The sequence below is a fragment of the Varroa destructor genome, unplaced genomic scaffold (genome assembly GCF_002443255.2).
Source record: "Varroa destructor unplaced genomic scaffold, Vdes_3.0 BEIS01000006.1, whole genome shotgun sequence".
Lineage (NCBI taxonomy): Eukaryota > Metazoa > Arthropoda > Arachnida > Mesostigmata > Varroidae > Varroa > Varroa destructor.
In genome coordinates, this window is record NW_019211459.1 from 26,400,178 (window position 1) to 26,422,746 (window position 22,569).

General features: G+C 40.7%; 2 protein-coding genes across 12 annotated transcripts in view; one reads left to right on the forward strand and one right to left on the reverse strand.

The window, feature by feature from the left end:
• Positions 1–15,968, reverse strand: LOC111252423 (transmembrane 7 superfamily member 3-like). 6 transcript variants are annotated; one of them, XM_022810293.2, is made up of 6 exons: positions 15,543–15,968; positions 6,808–6,915; positions 4,489–4,700; positions 1,444–2,622; positions 1,113–1,249; positions 1–926 (listed from the first exon to the last, which is right to left on the reverse strand). In XM_022810293.2, exons 2-6 carry the CDS (start codon positions 6,818–6,820, stop codon positions 782–784), a joined length of 1,686 nt encoding a protein of 561 aa, XP_022666028.1. In that variant the 5' UTR covers positions 6,821–6,915; positions 15,543–15,968; the 3' UTR covers positions 1–781. The 6 variants fall into 6 exon arrangements, with proteins under 6 accessions (XP_022666028.1, XP_022666027.1, XP_086829837.1 ...); XM_022810292.2 differs by having other exon boundaries at positions 15,394–15,967; XM_086973711.1 differs by lacking the exons at positions 4,489–4,700; positions 6,808–6,915 and having other exon boundaries at positions 15,543–15,964.
• Positions 10,113–22,569, forward strand: part of LOC111252425 (oxysterol-binding protein-related protein 1-like) — a 22,875-nt gene continuing 10,418 nt past the window's right edge. The window contains exons 1-2 of one of the 6 annotated variants that reach the window (XM_022810298.2): positions 16,251–16,699; positions 16,992–17,015. In XM_022810298.2, coding sequence (XP_022666033.1) covers positions 16,697–16,699; positions 16,992–17,015 — 27 coding nt within the window. In that variant the 5' untranslated portion in view covers positions 16,251–16,696. Of the gene's footprint in view, positions 10,257–16,250; positions 17,016–22,569 lie in introns of those variants that run through there. The other 5 variants (XM_022810299.2, XM_022810300.2, XM_086973712.1 and 2 more) reach the window with 5 other exon arrangements.

Here is a 22,569-nt window from a genome sequence, read left to right on the forward strand (position 1 = left end):
TTGTGTGTTTGTCATAAATATAAGTTTATTATTAATACATTCTCTTGTGTCATACATACAAAATAATCTCTGTTATCTCCATTTCTAATATGACTACTAGGTTTATATATAACCTATTTACAGTTGTGAACATAAACTCTCACAGCGAACACATCCGATGATTTAGGGATGAAGCAAATATTATCATACCTTAAAGGAAACAGCTCCATATTTGGAGATTCTGTCAAAGGTACACCACCTTCGACGAATCTCGTAAGCTTTGCCTTTTTGAATCTACTCCCTAGATAAATCTGAATAATTTAGCTTTGTTAGCGTAAGAAATAGCTGTTTAACTTAGACACATGATTAAAATCTTGATGAATAAACAAGTACTAACAAATAATATGAGTATGTATACATCTAAACGCTCATTCGTTTTACGGGAAAATTCGTATCATAAAATGTAGTTCTTTCTGCGACAGAGAAACAATTCGGTAATTGGTTGCACATATCAAGAGACCGATTGTAGTAACATGAGGTTTGCGAATATCTGTTAAACGATGAGTAAGCATCCGTGCTATGTTATTGACATGGGTTGGACGGGAAATCCTCTGCTATTTTCAAATTTACAGAATACTGATAGTTCCTCTGTATTTGTGCTAACTATTATGGGGTATGAGCAAATCTCGCCAGATAGCAGAAGAACATGGTTGTGCTCCCAAGAAGAACACATCCTCGTTTAACTCTAGATGGCTTGTTTATATCATTATTAAAACCCATTATAAATTTAAACAACTAATGGTCATATTAGAATATTTCGTCCGTGAAAAGTGCTATATCCAGGAGGTAGGAACTCGTCGGCATTATCTTGCATTAGAAGGCTCGCATCATCGTCATAACGGCTAACACAAGTACAAATCAGTCGACCCTTTTGTCGCCGCAAGTACCTAGAGGAAAATAAAATACATACAGCAGAACATTAACTTGCATTCTATTATCTAACCAGTGTGGCGTGAAAGCATCTACTAATTTCGTGGAAAATTTGGAAAAACTCCATGTCTAAGTAAGCAATTGAAATTTTCAATTTTGAAAATGTCATTGATTTCATTATTTTTGTATATTGGGCAACTAACCTTTTTAATAATTTTATAGGGGCAACCGGAAACTCGCGGTCAATTTCCAGATTGTCTCGATACTGAATCACAACGCCCGCAACCAAAAGAACCAACCACAGTAAGATGAATACAACGTCTACCATAGCAAATGGAACCTGTTAGGGGTAAATATAATTATAATTAATTAATTTATTTATTTTCAGTGCCTTCAACTTTCTTAATGGATTAACGAGTTTGATATATATATATATATATATATATATATACACTTTTACAGGGGTTTCAGAAGCGGTGGGTTAAAATTTGTGATTAGGCCATACTTTTTTGTTAACGTATCTCCATACTGTACCTGATTGTGGGTGTATATAGATGTAGTTGCTTCAAAACGTGCTCGAGCCACATCGACGATATTAGAGAAGGTCGAATGCAGGAACACACGATCGACAGCGTACAGACTGCAGAATGATCCAACTACTGATGAGGCAACGATGCTAAGCAACTGAGTGGTCGGTAGCAATAACGCTGTAATACTCAACATGCTGCAGATGGTCATGGTGCGAAACGCAAACGCCGACCGAAGTAGCAAGACGTTTCCAAGGGGAGTGAACGAGAGAAATGCAGCAACTAGCAGGCCCAAAAGAAATCCCGACGGTATGACAGCCAAAACGGGAATTCCGAAAAAGAACCACAGGCCTAGAAAAAACAAAGAGCCTAGGGCTGAAGCAAGAACCGCAGCGACCGGTATTAGCAGAGGCTCGAAGGCTAACAGAAACAGCAGGAATGAAGCAGCCGTAATTTGTGTCTTGAGGAAGCGGTGTCCGGCAAGTGTCATGCGTAGAGCTAAGGCTGTGACCAAGGCTAAAGCTACAACCGAGCTTGTCGACGTTCGGCAAGTAGCTAGATCAGGGTAATCGGCACAACCTAGGGTCGCTACTGGGGTGTAAGCCGCAGAAGTTTCATAACCACTCCTGTAGAGTTGACGCACAAGAACACTGTAAATTGCCCTCGTCTGGGGATAAGCTACGAAAAGAGTGCGGGTTCGCGGCGTCTCTGACGCGTGCACTCGAGTTGCATGACGTGGCATACGTCGTGAATCACTCATTAACTGAAGTGCTTCGTGGTAGTCTTCACTGGGTGTCAGATAATACAAATAGATCTCGTAACTAAGTAAAGAAAAGCTGACAGAGCACGATGTGGGATGCTGCATGAGGCTGCCAGCTCGAGCATGCTGAAACTCAAGACTAATCTCGGTGGGCGAAGCCAACTGAAGGCGAAGAAATGGTGATATTCGTAAGGGAAACTCCAATGCACATCCACCGGGTATAGGGTCCACTCTGCTATATCCGACAGCAATGAGGAGAACAGTGAGATTTTGGTCAAATTTTTCATTGGTCAGCTTGACAGCAGCGTTAGTGCACGGCCTAATGAGTCCGGCGTTTCGAGAGCGATGACTTGCGTTCGCAGGAGGCGGACCAGACCAGTCCCCGATATACGAAAGTGTTACATTCGCGCCATATTTTGTATGCGCCTGTAAGATGAGTAAATGTAGAAAAGACACGAGTAGAATGTCGAATGAATAAAATCTGTGAGAATATACAATCGTTTATCTGGCCGTATGTTATATTAATGATATAAGACATGCGCTGCACGGTAATATAATGGAGGGTGGTAGCCAAATATTCTTTAAAGAATACCTCGTATGCACGAATCGTTTGCTAAGACAATGGACACTATTTGTCCGATCGCAAAGGCACAATATGAATCAAAGACCTATATAGACAAAAAACAAATAAAAATCGAGATGTAGTCTTTAGATATCAATAACTACCATACTAGTTTCTGCCGGCCCACAGATACTGTGGCCCGTGCTTAGCCGTCGCCTTCCTACCAGCACCTATGAAAGATTCTAAGAACAATTTTTAGTATTTTTTTTAACACTTTTACCAAAAACTGTTAAAAGAAGACCGGTATATATTTTTGTTTAGTTCTAAATATAATGACTTCTAGTCAGATTGTCTTGTTAGCCATGTTTTATATATCTGACTGTATCCCACGCAGGGCACCTTTCCCCATAAATTCTTTAGTTAATTAAGCTTCAATCTTATTGAAAGCGATCTATTTTTTAGCCCGATTTTTAACGACAGAGCTAGCTTTTCGCGTAAAATAGGGGTTTTGGCTTTCCCGGTAAAAAAAAAACTGCTGCATTTACACACTTTCTATGCTATTATGAGTTCAAGGAGTAAACGGGAATGGGCAACCAGGAATTTTGAGTAACATCAAAATAGTTAAGCCTATATGCAAGTGCCGCGGTCCTGAACCAAAAATGTTCAGCGTAAAACATCCGTTTAATTATCGACAAGTAGCAGCGTTGGCTGACGTCACGTAGCGGCTGATTGATAGTGCGTTCGTTTTATCTAGATACGGTTACAAGTATAAGATTGCTTTTCTACTCAGAAGGTTGAGCGCGTCGTTCGATATGTTTAGTCGAGCTTGAGTCCGCAAGGAAGCCCCATTGTTTCGTAATGTAAAAGTTTGCAATGTCAACAATCACAGGCACCTCACTTTCTGCAAACTTTCTGCAAAAATAAGTATACTGGTGAAAAATAGACATAAACGGTTTGCGTAATATCTTAAGCATCCGTTTCATTTCGGAATCAATTATTGAAATATTGTATCGTTATCTATATCACTGACTTGCAAAAGAAAATTTCCAAAACGATAGGTCAATTAGTGCTTTGTCAGGCTAACCCGCTTTTTACCCTATCCATATGCTGTTCATAAAAGCGACAATGTAACGCTCTTTTGACAGTGTCGCTCTCTTAATGCTATAGCACAAAGAGAGTGACAAGTAAACAGATGATCGTCGCAATCATATAGAAATATTTAATACGGCGTTACGATAGCTTTTTTCGCATAAGTCTTGCCACAATAATTTGGAATGATTCTAGATTCCTGAACAAATCCTGTGTTTGACGTCCATTTATGCCCCTTAACAACTCATCTAAAGCACCTCCCAATGTTAGTAATATAATTGAGCTCCGCACCCCACTGTTCAAAGGTATTTTTCTTCGTGGAATCAGTCCGCTACGGTGCAGTTACTGTTAATGCGAATAATAATTACGTTATGCATATATATGTATATATATATATATATATATATATATATATATATATATATATATACTTTAAGGAGTGGGTGCAGCAAAGAAATCGAGGCTACTAGTACAATAACTTGTTTATGGTTGAAGCTGGAAATGTGACGCTTACTTAGTTGATTTTAGTTAACATAAAGCTGGGCTAGAATGATATAAAACCACTCAATGTCGTTATACCGAATCAGTAAGTTTTGATGAATCGCCATTCGATAAGACGACAGCACAAGTGAACACTGAACCTGGAATAATACGAAGGCGAGCTCTCCGTCGCATTCTGCTCTAACAATCCTTGACTCGCGGGGCTGAAGCACAACGGCCCCATACGGACTCCGTTCCTCATCCGTAACTCGCATTGTGATGGGTTTATTGAGGTTAGCGGTGCTAAGTTTCTCGAGTTCATTTTCGTCGAACGAAGTGCGTGCAAGGTCAACTCCTTGTACAGTGGCTGTTCCTAAAAGAACAACGGCATTCCAAGACCACAGTGATAAAGCCATAGTGATTTTTAGCTCGCTAATTTTTCGGTTACTACCCTGTTGGCGTTGCGGCCCATTCAACACGGCTGGACAGCAACGCACGGAAATCTACAAGCACTTATCACTGGATGGACGCGTCTTTTTTGCCGCGTAGGCCGCTGGTGCAAGGGTAACGACAGACGTACTCGAAGTTCACACGAGTTTGCTGGACAAATCTTTAGTGATCCGCAAAAAATGCTCTCCCAGGCGGCACTACTTAGCGGTAACTGGTCTCGCGCCACCGCGCCCATTTTTAAATGCCTCCTCGCGACACCTGTGATCTGGGAATAGTTTATGCTGCGAAGAGAAGCTTTAGCTTCCCCTTGTCGACAGAAGCTTCCCTGCTATCTGTATTTTGTGTTCTCGTAAGTTCGTTGTTTCCGGCCTCTTTAGTTGTTCTTCCATAGAGTCCTCAGGCTAGTGTCGATTTGTTAATAAAGAGTCGTAACGTGTTCTAGTTCAATTTGGTTTTGGCTTCAGGACATAATTGTTGTTCCAACTGATATAATTATGGCCCGGCTTAATTTCTCTTGAACCTACTACTCATTACCGGGAAATAAGGGTAGAAGAAACAGTTAGTTTTATCGACGAGATACGTCTACGTGAGCACTTCAACCGGATAACGGGATTGGTGCTGCAGAGTAAACAGTTACTAGAAAAGAATCAAAGCTTCAATATGAGCAGGATCATCGAACTGATGATGTAATTGATGAAAGACAATGACCGAATAGTTGCTACGCTATAGCAGAATTATGCAACAGGGTCTAAAGGGAATTACAAGCGAATCACTGTAGAGATGTAGAAGCAAAAAGAAATCCTAGAAGCCGCGTAACACCGGCCAAATACGTTCATGCTTGAATAGGCTTATGAAATCACCGTGGAAAGGTAGTAATGCGTTAGCTGGAGTAGGGTAAATGCAGTGGGATAATTGTTGGTGTATACTCGACCTGAAGCTAACGCTCAGCTGGGCGCAAGATAATCCGGTGAAATCAATCGACGGCAAAATAGCTACCGGTACTTGATATGAACACATGGTTCTATTTAGCGCACAACGTAAGCTCGTACCACTCCAAATTAGAATAGCGTCTGTTAACAACTGAATATGAATCGTAACGGCTGATAATGTTTAGCTGAGGCAAATATGGCGGATGCGCACCATCAGGTAATCAAATATTGATTTGTCTGTACCTCATTAGACCAAGTTGCGTTATCGTTATTCAGAGGTATTAAAATGCCCTGATAAACGTCAAGATGGCCGAATATAATTTGAACTCTATTAATTCTGTTTTATAGAAACTGAGGATTCCTTCGAAAAATCGTCAGTTAGCGTTGTATTTATACTCTGAACAATGCTAACACTTGACCTTCAACCTGTGATAGGATGAGACAAATCATCACACCGATGAAGCGTAGTAGCGTTTTCGTTGATCCAACGCAACTACACGTCATAGCAAATATTGTGAACTCCCGTAGCTGCTTTAGGAATAATTACGAAATTCCATTAGCCTGTTACTCGTGGCCTAGTTGTCACGAAATATTATTTTTATAGTTAATGTAATTATTTTTAGCTCGAATTTAAGACGAATAGTTATTTTTAACACCGGGGGTTGCTTTCTCGAGTTCCCCACGCTCATCGTGGAGACTCTATTCACTTGCCTGGATTGGTAACAAAATATTGGTTCTACATACAGGTTGTAAAATAAGAACAGTAATTCAGTGAACTTAACGTGACGCAATGGCTTTCGGTGTTTCTCACAGCAGAAGCGTATGACAATTCAGTCCCAATAATATTAAAAGCCATTGTTCTTCTATTCACTTTTTTTTAACAACACTTAATGTTCTAATATTTTTTTTCCTTTTTAGTATCATTGTATGTTTTAACGAATTTATGTAGGCGACACGTAACCTGCACTGTATAGCGAAGGGTCTCACGAAATTTCTATCGTATTATTTGTAATCAACAAAGCTAAAAGTACAGTTAATCATCTCTGCACGACATGTAAGTTCAGCTTCCGCTAAGCCAGTTTTCATCGACACAAACCCTACCGGGACTTGTCATAGAGCTTTCGAAGAGTTTCCCTCAGATCGCAACGTGCACGCCAGCACAATAGCGAACGAAACGGCCACCACTTACAGAGTCTGCAGTACCACTACCTGTAACAGAGAAAAAACCGATTGCTGGTAGGGGGATGTTGCTCTATTGCCTGTAGCCATGAGGTAATTCTAAATCTACTCAAACGCCCTTTCAATTTATAAGATGTCTATGTTTTTTTTAACTAAATTTTTTTACTAGTTATTTTGTGCGGGATGTCTTTTTCTATAAAAATATTTATATCAACATTCTAGCACCATACTCTACTTCTGGTACAGACTTGTTCGGTTGTGCCGAGCTAAATTTCATAACAGAGTTGTGCAGTTCTCGGAGAGCTGGACATTGTAAAGTACCCAAAGCCAAGAATACCCAAAATTTCTGCTCTAAACTCGAGTGCCTATTGAAAGGCACCTCATTGTTACTACGGGACGAATAATCAGCTATCGATGTTTAGTGCAGAAGTAATTTTCTTTCTTTTATAATATGTAAATAGGTAAACAGGTTTTAAATGTATTCAAGCCCTAAAGTGTCTAAAATATGTAAGAAATAGATGTAATACATCCTACTTTAGAATAATAATCATGTTAACAAGGAAGTTATCTCTGTAACTTATTGAAAATAGACTAGGACATCTCTATGTCCCAGTATATTTTAATAGAAAAAGCGTGTTGGACGAAACCTCTCGAGGGATCAGACTCGAGATTTATGCTCCCGATAGGTGCATCTTAGACATCTACTTCATTTCGCCTTTTGTCAAGATCAAAAAAATGTAAACTGCAGCTTTCAATATTTGCTTCATGTACGGTTTAGGCTTCATGCCTGAGAGCACTGCTCGAAGGTGGTTTGCAAAGCTCTAAGATGGTGTCTCGGATTTGGGCATGAGTTTTGTTTGAGGCAGCCATCCGAGGTTGTTCAATGAACACAAACAAGTCGTGCATTGATCGAGAAAATGGGCCACTGATACGCGACAATAGTCCGTCCTCTTAGATTTATAGTGGTTTATCGAAAATTTGGAGCCTACATGTCTTCCAAGGCGAAATATGGACGTTACAAATTATTGCTCTCACACCCTCACGCGGGCTAGGAATCTACAAAATAGGTTTTTCCAACTGCCACCTATAACAACTGCTACTGAGTAGCCAGAGCTGGTATCTTCAGATTAATAGAAAATGAGGAAACAATGAGGAGCTTCTGGTAATTTGCCTAATCCATAAAAGAAAGAATCAGATTTACGTTTGCGATGAAGCATGATTTGCATTCGGTACTTTACAAGAGTTCTATGCACTGGGAAATTCCTAACAAAAGCTAGATGGTTAACAACGATCTGCGTTTGAATCGGTGATATCAAGTGAACAAGCCTTTAACCAACCGAAAGGATCGAATAAACAAGGCTAAGTCATCCTTCCCTACGACAATTCCCGACAATATACAGCAAAGCTGCTTCGCAAGAATTTCAATGGAAGGCTCTTTTGGTCCCGCCATATGCTCCAGGCCAACAAACTACCGCCTTTTCTGATCGATAGGTCGCTAGATGAAATTTGTAGCGGTACATTTGACAATGAATAGGGTCTTAAAAATTAACTAGACACATTCTTTAATACTAGATCTAAATGTTTTTAGCGAGAGGTAACAGATAAATTGGTTGAAATCAGGAAGAAGGTCATAGAAGTGGCGACGAATATACGATTTAGCATGTATTCGTGATTAAGTTGTTGCCAATAGTTAAGTGACGCTGACACTTTTTATCTGTCAGAAATAGACGTCATTTTTTTACCAACCTCAAATTTCAATTAAATGATATTGGATGCGTTTTTGTATCTGTTGGTTGGTGCGGCTACCGTCCTTAATTTTTTTCCTGTATTCCAATTAATAAACAGGTCTCAGGTAAATATACATATATGTATATATAGCATACACTTCTACGCTCAATAGGTAGTTGCCTCATGAAGTGCCGTTAGAAATATAACTGAGGTGTACTACGAAAAGTTTTGGAGATGCATCTAATCATGAGAGTGTATATATGTTGGACAGTAGGCATGTGTTTTGAAAACAGGGACGAAGGCCATTATCGTTGAGGTGTAATCTAGGAAAACCTTGCACATGATGACCACAGATCACGACCCTGAGAGCTAATGGTTCTTCTTTTTTTATCGACTGTATGAAAGGCGAAGCAGACGCTCTGACTTCTGAGATGGTTCTTTGGAATAAGATAGGCTTCCTGGCAGTTTTTTAAGCTGCGTTACTCAGGATTCTTATGGGCAAAAAGCGTGTGCGGAATCGCTGTGTGAAGTATCGCTGAGCCTATATTTGTTAAGATTAAAAAACAGGTGTGCTTCATAGTCAATTACCGCTACCCGGAGCGTGTCGCACGTAGTATCGGCGCGCTGCGAACTTCTAAAACACAAAACGAATCGACGTTTTCACGTATGACCGTAACCGCCGATATAAGACGGGCGATGTGCAAGAAACCGATTCAAAATACGTTCTAAGTAATGTTGCCCAAACAACTATGCAAGACAACTATGAATTCAATGCGATTTAATGCGAACTGCCTTTTGAACGTATAATAGCGTTTTTTTTTTGCACGCAGATCTTGCATTCATCAAAAACAAGCGTGACTTTAGCTGAGTCGTTGTCGTAGTTGCTATGTAGCATAATGAACATGACTCATCCTTCTTCTGAGTACTATACTCGAAAAGAGTCACCTCGTCTATGCTAAACGTTTAATGAGAACCAACGTAGCATCTTCGGTAGATTCTTCCTTGCGATAATGAAACGTAATGCATAACGTTGAGAATTGAAAAGTTAAAACTTGCTGTATGTGGAAGATTATGTGTAATAGCTTATCACAGAAACAATACAGTTGTTATGGCTATTATAATTAGGCAGCAAACTACCTTAGGCTGTCGAGTTAAGACCAAGGACCACTTAGGGTCTGCATTGGGTTTACAAGCACAAGCTCGGTGCTTCTATGATAGCTGCCAGGTTACTCTGTTTTAAATTAGAAAATTATGTGTGTATTTAATACGACGAACGAAGCATACGAAAAACGACGTGGAAGGTAACTGAAGAGATACAAGTCTGTAGGACGTTTGCTGGTTGGTTAGTCATTGTAATTTTTTTGCTAGCAACAAATAGTAACAGTACCACGACAATAGTCTTTATGACTTATACGCGGATTAAACTAATCCCAGATGTTCGGGTATCGACTTAGCGAGGTACGGTCGTACAATCATTGCCTAGAATATGCGCGCAGCTGTTGGATTTAACAGTTGTTTTCGTTAAACATGAAGCCAGTGCACTTCTTAGCGAACGTAACATTGTTCAATACAAAATCATCGACGTGTCCTGGTACAGAAGCTCATCGATCAGGATGGATTGATTGACTTTTACGGTATTTTATGTAAGTACTTAGACCTTCTACGGCATATGACTCTCTTTTAAATAAAAAGCACTTGCTAAAATTAACGAGTTATTTTTAAATAGCCTTTAGATGCACAGAAATTTTAGCTCTGCACGCATGTAGCGTATATGAAAGAAACTAATAGGTAATTCTTAGCCCAGTTAAAATAACCTGCCTGTAAATATACCTTGCATATCACATAGAGTAATCCTTCTATAATAAAACTCTAATTTTTTGTGTATATCTGGTGCAGATAATATCTACTGTAAAACATAGGTCCTGAGCTATGTATCATGAAATTTCTGTCACAGGTGGTAGCGAACGCTACGGAATAATGAAATGGGATTTTCTTATTACGGGCCAACGTATGTATCTGTTAAACATAAAGCTTTGTGCTTACAATAATGTAATTCACTGGAAGATGTCTGACATCTAAGTTGGTTCGTTTTATATAGCGTGAAATTCAGCTGATGGTCTAGACAGGAAACATGCAACAGGGGTGTTACAGGCGGGATAATAACGTGCCCAAAATCGAACGAGCACGTTCGACGTAAGCGTATCAAGAAAGCACGGTAATTTTCGTGGGTTTACTTAAATATGATCTTTTAGTGACAGAACAGTACAGGAAATATTAAAGGTACGCTACAGAGATATATGTGAGCCTTAGAAGAAAAGTACAAAAAAATACTATCTACACAATCGGTGTAGCCATGTCCCTACTGATAGGAACGGTGAAGAAAACCTATAATTCAAATATGCTGAATCAAAACTTAGTTGTATTTCGAGGATAACACATTAAAGCTGATAGATTTACGCAATCGTAGAGTACATACATTGCAATAACTTTCTGGATCATCTGTATATTGAAAATATAGTACTTGACAGAATATAGCGTGCAAGCATGACGCATAGTGTCTATGAGTAGCTCGTAAAGCTTACGATAGAGCACGTCAGACAGCCGTGCTTCCGTGCTAGCAATTCGCGAACGACTCGATCACTACACTAACACTTGAGATTCATAGAGCAATATATCGAAAATTTTATAGAATATACATGGTATATCCTACGCAGCATGTCACTATATTTCTGTTTTCGTTGGGAATAGGCAAAAGGCCATGGCATTAAATACTAAGTAAATATGTGTATATAAGGCATATTTTTTTCACTACATGTCACTCGAAAGCAATACTTTGCAATAAGGTGCAGAATTGGTCAAAATTAACAGACTTATTAACATTGGTGAAAACACAGGGCATTAAATATCTAACCGACAAGGACGGTCCGTCAATGTCAGAAGACAGCATCCTCTGTCGATAGATCAGTCGAATATTAATGGTGCACGAGAGAATAGAAATGAGAAAAAGGCTTTTTGTAGCGCTGCTATACGTGTAGCTTTTTTTAAGGGCTTCAGTTATACCAGTTTCGTGGATGATTTTTGGGAATATAGGATAAAAAAAATTTGCTGCTACTCAAATGTTCGATTTGGGCACGTCTTACCGAACTTACTGAGACTTCTCCTATGGAAACCTATGAACTGGCTTGGTTATCGTATGGTATAAGCATTTGTCAACACTAGAACTTGAATCAGCAATATGTACATCGTTACTGCGGTGGCGCAGTTGGAAAGATGCGCACCAGACCACGTCGCCTACACCACGCCGCCCACCCAAGTAATATTAAGCGATATGGAACAGTAAGTAATACAGCATGAACTGTTCTGTGACGGATCATGTGTAACAATGGTTGTATGAAGACCGCAAAGGTCACTGTGACAAGCTTCCAAGTTCTCAGTGAAGCCTAACGAATTCGTTAACTTCGATTATGTGAGATGCCAAATTTTTATGAGCCTTTGATAAAGCACAAAACGAATACGTTGTCAGTTGCTACACGATAGTTACTATGGGATAGCCATAGTTGAGGTAGAACGTTTGCTTATGTTTCCAGTGGTAAACACCTGCACCTACAGCTATACATTATAAGATTATGATTTTAGCTATTCACTTTCCATAGAGTGGAATGCTCCAGGGTCAAAAAAGCATCGACAAAGCGCCGGCCCTTGTGGACGAACAGCTTGTCTTTAACCAGGCCTGTAGCACTTGCTTTTTGTATCTGAAAACTATATGCTGCGAGATTTACGTCCAGCATCGACGTTAGAAATCGCATCAGACGGCTGGAATCCAGCACGAAACCGACTCTGCCCACGTCCTCGGATTCGAGCTCAGGCCACTACGTGTTCTCCGGATTGTACGCAAGCAAAGCTATGACGAGGCGGGGCTGTTCTGTCTGTCCGTTTGCTATTCACAGACCAAAAAACGTTGAAATGCACTGTTTGTATTTTTGAAACATTTTAGGGTGACTGACTTTGGCCATATTTGTTTTTTTGGGAAGTGAAAGCAGGGTACAATGTATTGGGAACGGAACTGAGTACTCATAAGTAATGCCAGTGATGCAGAACGCTTTTGGGGATTAGCCCAATGCATTAATGGTTTCGTAATGCGATCTCGTAATCGCCCGGACAAGCGGGCTTCAAAGATAACCTCTGTTCTGAGCTACCTGTTGCTCCGTATACGGACGAAAAATGAAAAAAGCTAAACTCTTCTGAGTGGAGCATTTCCTAGTCACTTTCAGCTCGTATAGAGGTTGCACGCCTCATATGAGTTACGTCGATCGGACCATTTTGAAAATCAATTGCCTCACGTCAGTAACAGGCCGAAGAATTTGACTTCACGGCAAACGCAACCTTGTGAATAATTACTTCAACAGAACTTTAATGGACTCAGTCAAAATAGGACCGGATTCCTGCAATGCAGTTAATTGGCCATTGGTGCAGGCGATGAGATGTGAGTACTCGAATTTGGGCAGCGACAAATAGACAATCTTCCCGATCAAGGCTACAAGATTCTGATAAAAGACCGACGTTCTCCTCACCGTTCCTTGCTTTTTAACACCGGTGGGTTACAAATTAATGTCAAATGGTTTTCCCGTTTCCAAGAAACACCAGCAAATATATTCAGAGGATTACGATATGCTGTCACCTCAATGAAGAATAAGCCGTGAAATCTCTGGCGTGATAATGTACATGCTAACACATTCATAAGAACATCGCAACCCCAGTATAAGCAAAGATCTCCGTGGGTGTATCATTTTAACCCCGCATTTATCAGCTCTAATATGCACTAGACCTCTTTGTTTCTTTTCCTTTTCTCACAACTGACGAAGCCCGCATAGGAAGACGATCAAGCAAATCCAACAGAGAAAGAAGCGGAAGATTATCCTTAACATGTATGAGGTCTATTTTGGCGATTAAAATAGTGTTTTAGTGACCGGAGAAACCGGTGCCACATATGCATTACGTTCGACGAGGAGTTACCTAGAAGTAGACATCTGGGTCTGGACGATTGAGGCGTGCACTACTGGTACGAAGCCAATTTTTAGATACTTTTTTATGGATGTCGTTCAAATTAGAAGCTGGATGAATATTTTGTTTCTGTCTCAGTAAATAAAGTACATCACTGATGGTAATGTTTTTCCCAAATTCGTTTGTGTGAATCTAAGTGGCGCAGCTTTAGATCTGCGGAACATCATACGTACACTTCGCATAGATGTGGGCTTCGTAACCAATGATCGAAATCATTGGTTAATTCATATATGTTTTCGTGGATTCTAAAATATGATCACTTAATCGCACGCTTCGTGTTAATTCCATACGGAACCGATCCTTATACTCCAAAATAGCCGCGAAACTGGCCTGAATATAAGCGATTAGCCAATAACGCTTGCTGTAGAAGCGTGGTGCACTTTTCTGCTTTAGTTTACTAGTCTTATATTAATTTCTAGTAGAGTCTATCTCCATCCAGGAGCTGAGATATTGCAGATTTAAAAATAAGGAAATAAAGACGTAGACGTACCATACGATGGCGATATCCCGTTTATTATTATGAAAATGTCAATCACTATGACAGCAATTGCTTTTGGAGGGATCTTCTTGCTTTGTAGAATCTAATTATTAGCCCAGCTTCTATACGGTAATCCATGAAATTGTCTGCACCGACTGGGTAAATACGGTGTTTCTATGACGAGCTCAGAACAGTTACACACGAATTTGTATGGGTAGATCACTGTATTATCTAGTAAATTTCATCGCTATTGTACATGTATATAGGCCGGCTGTTTATACATAGAAGTTCGCATTTATTTTTCGTCTGACATGTATACAACGCAGACTTTAGGTGGATGAGGGCAAAGAAATCGGCAAGTGTCTGTGAAAATGAATATCTCTACGTCTCTGTGTCAAATGAGGTATTTTCGTTAATGTACGGATTAAATTAGTTATTCAGCAGTTGTTTGTACTAAAGGCTTGAACGTGCTATGCCAGTGCTATAGAAAAAGCCCGAGTGACAACAAGAACACGTGCTTTGTACGAAGCAATCGGTTTTTGGGACACATCCCGTGGACTTCGTCAGATCAGTTAATGGAACATTCAGCTGCTAAAATAACCGCAATATTGACAATCGGTCGTTTCATAAAAATCGTGTTTAACAATAGTGCAGTCATGAAGGCTGGCTGTTTGTTCTGAATACGGCTCCATAAGGATGCCCCGCATGCAAGAACTTTGTAAGTGGGCTAGGTTTTAGCAGGTGACCATTGTAACCCTATTGGTGAACTGACACAGTTCAGTCATCGACATGTTAACAAGTACCTTGCACGCGCAGCACTATTGATTTGGCAGTGAAAGCCTCTTCTTGAGTGTCTCCTTTGGAAACTGTTTATTCGATTTAATCACTGTGCGGACAAAAGATAATTACACCGTTCTGATTCATTCGTCTGTCTGTACAGCCACCCGCGTGTTGTATGCGAAGTACTGGTTTTTAAACACTTGCTGGAAAAATCGAATTGGAACTCCGTGACACCCATAACCTTCGGTGTAGTATATTTTACTTTGAAATTACTTTTTAACCATAACAGCATTACGTATTAAACTACCCTTTTATTAGACTGTGTACAGTTTAGAAACTAAAGATAGCCTGCTCTTCCGCATCAATGTAACTAGGACAATTGACTATTTAAGGTAACTTGCGAAGGTCCTACGTAAAAATACCCCACACTGCGAAGGGATGTGGGACGAGCGCAGTCTTACCTGTAATTCAATCACGTCCCAGTTGCTAATAACTTCTACGCTAGATTTTCTTACTTTAATTATTGTTTCATTTCCATGCGTTCGCAGGTACGCATGCTCTTATTGTGGTAAGTGTACATATGACAGAAGTATTGGGTTTTTCCTTGCACCTGTGTCTGTGGCCTTAAGTATCTCCGGCCTGTCCTTTCCACCATCGGGGGTCATTTCCACAGCGGCCGCTACTACGCTCTTTATCATCATCCTTACTGGCCTCTTATCACGAATGTCATCAACAGGCTTCACAATCAACACAATACTGCCAGCGCCACTTATATGTAACATTTCGTATTGCCGCCGTTACGCCACTACAGCCGCCGGCAGCAGCGGGATTATTGCATCGAAAACAGCCATCCAGAGCCTGACTGATGAATGGCGACTTGCAAAAACAGATTTTGGACGTGCTGGGGCCGCTGCTGGATACATACTAACAGCAGCAGCGCGACCAGGCCATAATACAACACTCGCTCCGTTTTGGGTCCCTGCCAATGTTGCTATGCACGAGCTGCCTATGACCTGTTACTTAGCAAGCTGCCGTTCCAGTGTCAGACGACGACCGTCTTCCCTCACCCTCGTCTGTGTCCCCACCCGACCCCAGCCCGCCCTCACTGTTCTTTTTGCCACACTGTCATTCACGCTCATTTTCGTCAGTTTACTTAAGTAGAGCAGCGGCTACTGCTGCTGCGGTGGCCGGCTGCTGCTGCTGCGAGCAGCAACAACAACAACAACAACAACAGCAGCAGCAGCGGTAGCAGCAGCAGCAGGCAAAGCTAAGCAACGAAATCAGTGAGTGAGCAGAGGCAAGGCATCGCGACTGGCTGTGGAACGGCGCAACAGCAGCAGTAGCAGCAGCAGCGCCGCCGCCGCCGCCGCCGTCGTCGTTGTGATTTGAAGTCGGTGCGATACTGCAGGGCTTTGCGCTCTCACTTACACATCCTGTTGTGTGAAATTGCCAGCTACGGTTGCATAGTTCCTGCTGCAGCCACAGCAGCAGCGAATAGCCTGCTGCGTTGAGGTGCCGCAGCAAATCGTCGGCGGTGCTCGACTGGAATGGATGCTGCTGCTGTTGCTGCTGCTGCTGCTGCTGCGCAGCAGCAGCATCGAAGGCAACAGCAGCAGCACTCGTAACTGAATAATCCTAGTAACCAATGTATTGTTGATAGGTGGCGGCGGCGGCGGCCCTGGGGCTTTGACCAATGTGAAAAAGTAACGACAAATAACAACAGCTGCCGGTGAAACGGTGGCCAGGGAACGACTACTCCGAAGCATGGTCGAGTGGTGTTCGCTTTGGGTCTAGATTCGATTTGTTTGTTCATAATAACTTATATGAATCTGCATGTGTGAGCGTAAATATAGACGAAAGCTGGCTGCCACTTAGTTTACGAGTATGTGCAACGGTGAAAACACAGATATATAAAGAAGACTTCATTGTGATTGACTGGATTGAATTATTGGTAAAACAGTTCAGTTAGTTTTGGAATAACATAGGTATTGTTGTCTGTCTGTGCGTGCATTGCTGATGAACCACCCGCCGACCACGACCGCTGTAACATCCGCTGCAGAAAAAAACAACAGTTGTGCCGAAGGTACAGAGATTTGCTACTTTTTTTTTTTTTTTTTTTTTTTTTTAAATCTGTTTATCAATAACAAACGAAGAATTGTTCCTTCCCTGTTACTAACACGCTCATCCGTAAGGCTAACGTATCACGTTGACTGTTGTTCACTATGAGACGAATGGAAGATAAGAAAAACGTGAGCACTCTGTACACTGCTTATTCCGTTTGAGCTGGTACATTTGGTAATACAAACGTTAATAAACATGCTCCTTTCTCAGAGCTTTGGGTGACTTATTGTTCTGAGGAGATTACATATACATATATATCAGCTCTGTTTGCGGCATTAAGTTTACCACCTTCGTTAGTTTGAAGTGACTCAGATTGCCAGAGTATAAAATTGAGTGAACTGCAAAATAGCTTTTATAGTACATCAGTCCTGCGGTATTAATGCTGTTCGCCTCTGTAAGTTTATTGGAACTTGTAAATTTTACCATGGTTTGTGCAGCGTCGAGAGGATAACTTTTGTGCTATCGGAGGTCCGTGATCCCCGTGGTGCATGAGCCTGTCGTGGTGGGTTCATTTTTCAAAATAGACGAGGGCAAAATCGGTTTTTGGTGGTAAGTGTATTTCTGTTAGGTCTCAACTAACCGGCGTTGGCTGTTTACGATATCCAAGCATAAAAAAACTGCTCGTACTTATTTCAGCCTGTTATAGCCTGCGGCCCTCCACTTAAATGCGCCAGAAAACCTATGTCGAAGTAAAACATATATTTTATAAGCTTAAAATTGAGCCGTAACTCATTATAGGAGGAAGGCAATACTAATGATATGTGTTTATTAGTATAGGCTAATAGAACTGGGCCGAAAAACCCGTTTCATCTACTTTAATTAATAGAAGTTTTTTTACTTTTATAGCGGCTTTAGTGGGTCGATTTCGTCCAGCAAATAAGGCTACATTTCTTACTACTACAAGTGTATATAATACTTGGATGAATTTATCATTCAATGAAATATTATATAGGTACTAATTCTCGTAGTTTACCTATACGAAATCAATAGACCTTGAAAAGAAACGTTTTCGCCATGGGTTCCAAGTAGTGCATTATTGTGTATTCAACTCAGTGTTCAGCTTCGACTTAACAAAATATCGGCGTTAAAAATTCTAAACGTTCAAGTCTCTTTTTTTTTTTTTTTTTTTAAATAACAGTTATCTCTGCAATATTAGAGCTAAACCATAAAGGTCACTGTCAACACACATAAGATAAATAAATGTCAGCGACCGGTAATTGCTTTGACACCTACACACAAAATACGTAAATAAAGTTTTTTTCTTTATCTGAGACAACTGAATCTTTGAACAGAGATGTCCTCAGTGTAGATCTTGACAACAGACGACGATCCGTCGACCCTTTACGCCTGCGAGATTGTTGGGTACCAGTATGTATTTGGCAAGTAAGCTACTAGTTCCCAATTATAAGGAGATTTAGCATTTACACTACCTACGTTTAAACTATTTATTAGTTTTAGTGAATAATTTTAGCAGAAAGCCGACAACTTCGTTTATTGGGTTAATTTGTTATATATGATAACGAGTAGGTCGTAAAAAAGCCTTGTCAACGTTTTTTTTTACGAATTTATAAACGCTTGCTAAGTTTAACACAGGATCTCTAGTATGAATATTTTCACTCTGTGAAATTTTGAAGTTATTTATTGACGTGCAATTGGTACTACTCGTTTAGCTGGCCTGACACTGTTTGGTGGCCAACATATTTGCATCAGTTAAAGTGTAAGTAAGCTTTGTGTGGCTGTCCAATAGGCGGAGTCACGTTCATACTCGAATATCGATTACCACGTACCACGTATTGCGTGTATCATATCTTTGTTACTACACAAAGTTCCTAATAAATACACCGTATGAAGAAAGGAGTTCGGATCAGTGTTCCTTAAGCTGAGCCGTTCCTGCCAAAAGCCCAAACCGAAAGCTCCGCTATCGACCCTATTTCGCATCTGCACGACGAGGCAACAACTAAGCAACGAATAAATTCAAGCAAGTCCTAGTTTAAGAATGCAGGCATTGACCTCGGCCTTGCGTTGCCGCCGTCCTTTAACCTGTAAACGGATTTGTACCGGGTAGGTGCAAACAAACTGAGCAGTCATGGAGCATACTTACGGTCACCAGGCAGCTGCATTGGGACGTCGTCTGTCGTGACATTTTGCCGAACTTCAAGGCTCGCTCCTAAGAATAGTTTAAAGAAATGTTTCGCTTCTAGTCTCTGGCCTATTCGCGGCCAGACAACGATGGAAATGGCTTATTATAAGACCTGCTAACAGCAGGAACATCGACTCTGCATTGCGATAGGCAGGGTTAATTCAATACTGCTAGAGAAACGATCGCGATAACAGAGATCGTCATCTATGAACGCTCGGTCGTATCTCAGCACGTCTCAGTGAAGGCTGATCCTGTTTGGTAGTAAATTGAAAATTCTCATGAATCATTGCTTTATGACATCATATGTATTACGAAATCTAGGAGAGTGCTTACGTTGTTTATGTTGTGTATGGGTGTTTCCGCGTGTGTGTGGGCGCGTGTGACCCCTATGAAGCCCAAACTAGGTCCATAAAAATAACTTACTTATATTGAAGAACCACCTAGATATTACATCCAAATTAAAGGGAGCGTTGCAAATTGCTTGCCGCATCCGCGCAATATCTATCAGCCATCGTGGTCTTTCTGTCACCGCTACTGTCTAAGTTTGAGGCTTACACCACGAACTTACAAATCGCTGACGATAAATCTGTCTAACTACACCAGACAGGCTACCAACAGACATCGGTGGCCGAATACGATGCAATGTACTTTGAGCACGAACGGTAAGACTCTATATGATGCTTTATGATGAAGGGACGGTATCGTAGAGGATTAGAAAGATCTGAAAGTTTTAGATTGATCTTGGTCAAGTCATATACCATACGGTGTAGAAAGTCATTGTGTTATACTACAGTTTGCGTTGAAGACCTCAATTTAAAAGTCACGATCTAAGAAAAGCCTTGGATCCGCAGCTGTTTTAACGGTATTTCATCAGTCTGACTATGCGCATCTGTATTGCCTCTATTCATATTCACTTTTCAATCAACTCTTAGGGCTTATTGCAACTCTATGAGTCAGCCATTATTTCCGATATATTTTGCGACAAAATATGACAGGACTAAACCAGCTTCTGCATTTCTGTCCTCGATGCATTTTTTTTTTTGTGATTTAAGAGGGCCTAAATGATCCCCCATCTATTCGCTAGATCGCAGAATGCACTTCGATGTCAAATGCAGCCAGACGTGCAGCCAAACCTTTTCCCCATAAAATGAAATGTTTGAGTTTTCCATTTCCGACTTGACCTTGACATTGTTGTTATTGTACTAGGCAGCCGAGGAACCGCTTGAGTTGGTTCTTCTTGCCAAATAGCAGCTGTATGCTTGATAGTGAATATACATACGCGTAGATTGGATACCCTAGAGGCCCTGGCGTTGCTTTTTTGGCGTAACTGTACCATTCTAGATATAGGGGACTTCTAATAGTTGCTTCTTAGACGTCCGTTTATAGCTGTTTACCCTGTTGTGGGCGCTCGAATGTATGTGTAGCATCGTAGCTGGATGTATGTGTGAATATGTCCGAAATCCACGTTTGTCCGAGTATCGTTTAGCCAGGTCCGGCCCGACACGTAGCTTGTGCTGCAAAGTCGTCATTGTACATAGACAGTACGCTTGCCAGTTGACGACGTCACTACAAAGTTTCAATAGATTATAAAGATCAACTTATAAGGCTGCTCTTTTTTTAGTGGCCATATATTCAGCCCATGCCACGTTACTTCTGAGTTTCGTCCTTGCTACGCGTTTAAATAGAGTAGACGTACAAAGTCAAATCGTATAGATATGTACCAGTTACCTGTACACTGTGATCTGTGTAGGTGCGTTCTGAAAAGTAGAGAGATTCGTTTCTATGTTAAGGTCGTAGAACCGACAGGTCTTGGATACGGACAAAGCGTCCTGTTGTGGTGTAGTTGTATAAAACGGTGATTCAAAGCGCATGAGCTCGACCATTTAAAAACTGTTACAATGAAGATGTTCTGCATGCTAATGATATCATTCCCGGAACGAATGTTCGCAAATGTGTACCGGATAGCGTTACCAACTAGTTCTGTGTTAACTAACACAGGCGCTTTGACCTCGTTTCACGCTAATTAATTAAATAATAGTGCGGATACTTCACTTTGGTGGTACTCATACAACACTCGTGTAATAACCTGTTAATATTGTAACGAAAGCGATCGTTTAAAAAATGTTCATGTTTTTATTTTATTAAAAAACGGTACAATCGTATTTCCGAAACCTTGATTTTCCGACCGTTGTAGTCAAAGGAAAAACAGACCCCGTAAAAGACGTTTTTAAGTGTCACATCACCTCCCAACTGATGATTATATATATATCCAAACAAACCTATTTTTTATTAGAGGCTGTACTTGTCGTCATGCAAAAACGCTGCAACGGTGATTTAACTAGTCAGAGCGAAAAACATCGCTGACCTGTGCCTAGACGCAGTGGATCGTATCTCAATCAGGCTATACATTCGCTATCTTTGTGACCTATTAATTGTACAGATAAAAAAATGTTTGGGAATCTAAATAAGGAGTTCATAAAGCAAAATCTATTCTTACATTTAGACCAATTGCTATTGAATCCTAGGTAGATTATTAGGTTGTTCTGTATAATCAATTTGAAAATATTCTTTTTTGGTGGCCCCAAGCTAAGCCTAAACACATCAAGGTAACATACATTTTAGAAGTCATTGGTACTTTTGTGAATATTACGTCGACCGCGTTTACGTTTCTAAAATTGAACGCGTTTACTCAAAAGTATAATTATTAATTAGTAAGCACGAATGAATACGAGAGGCCTAGTAAAAATTACGTAAATGAATTTCATTTTCGCCGATCATTGTATCAGCAATTCAACTGAAGTATCGCGGTAATAACGCGGAAGTATGCATGATAGGTATGGATAATTGATTCGTTATTATAGTGGTTAGATGGATACTGTCGTACGTCAACGCTACGAGAACGAAAGTTTCAGCTCAGCATATGTGATAAAGCTATTGCACTTTCAGAGAAACCTCAAAAGATGTAAATTACGAGGGCACTCTGCTTTCGATAACTACGATTTGCTAAATACGAGAAACGGCGGTCGGCGATATCCCATCACCTTCGATTCTATCGGAATCAGTGCAAGGCAGAACGGACTGTCAGGCTCTACGTTTAGCTGAATCAGTACATTGTATTAGCAATGTTCAAGGTATAGAACTGCTTGGCAGTGTAGCTCTTTCCAGTTCCATAGATTATTCAGCTATGGTGACTACTGAGACAAAATGAAAACGATTTAGGACGGGAGTAGCAAAGCGCATGCTCATCTTCCTCCCCCCAGCTTTGCTCCGTGCTCTAAGTCACCTCTGTAATTAGTTTGCAAGCCGACGCGGCCTTTTCGTACGTCTGTCTCGTGCCAATTGCGAGTCGAGAGAACACTTAATGCAGGGTGAGGCC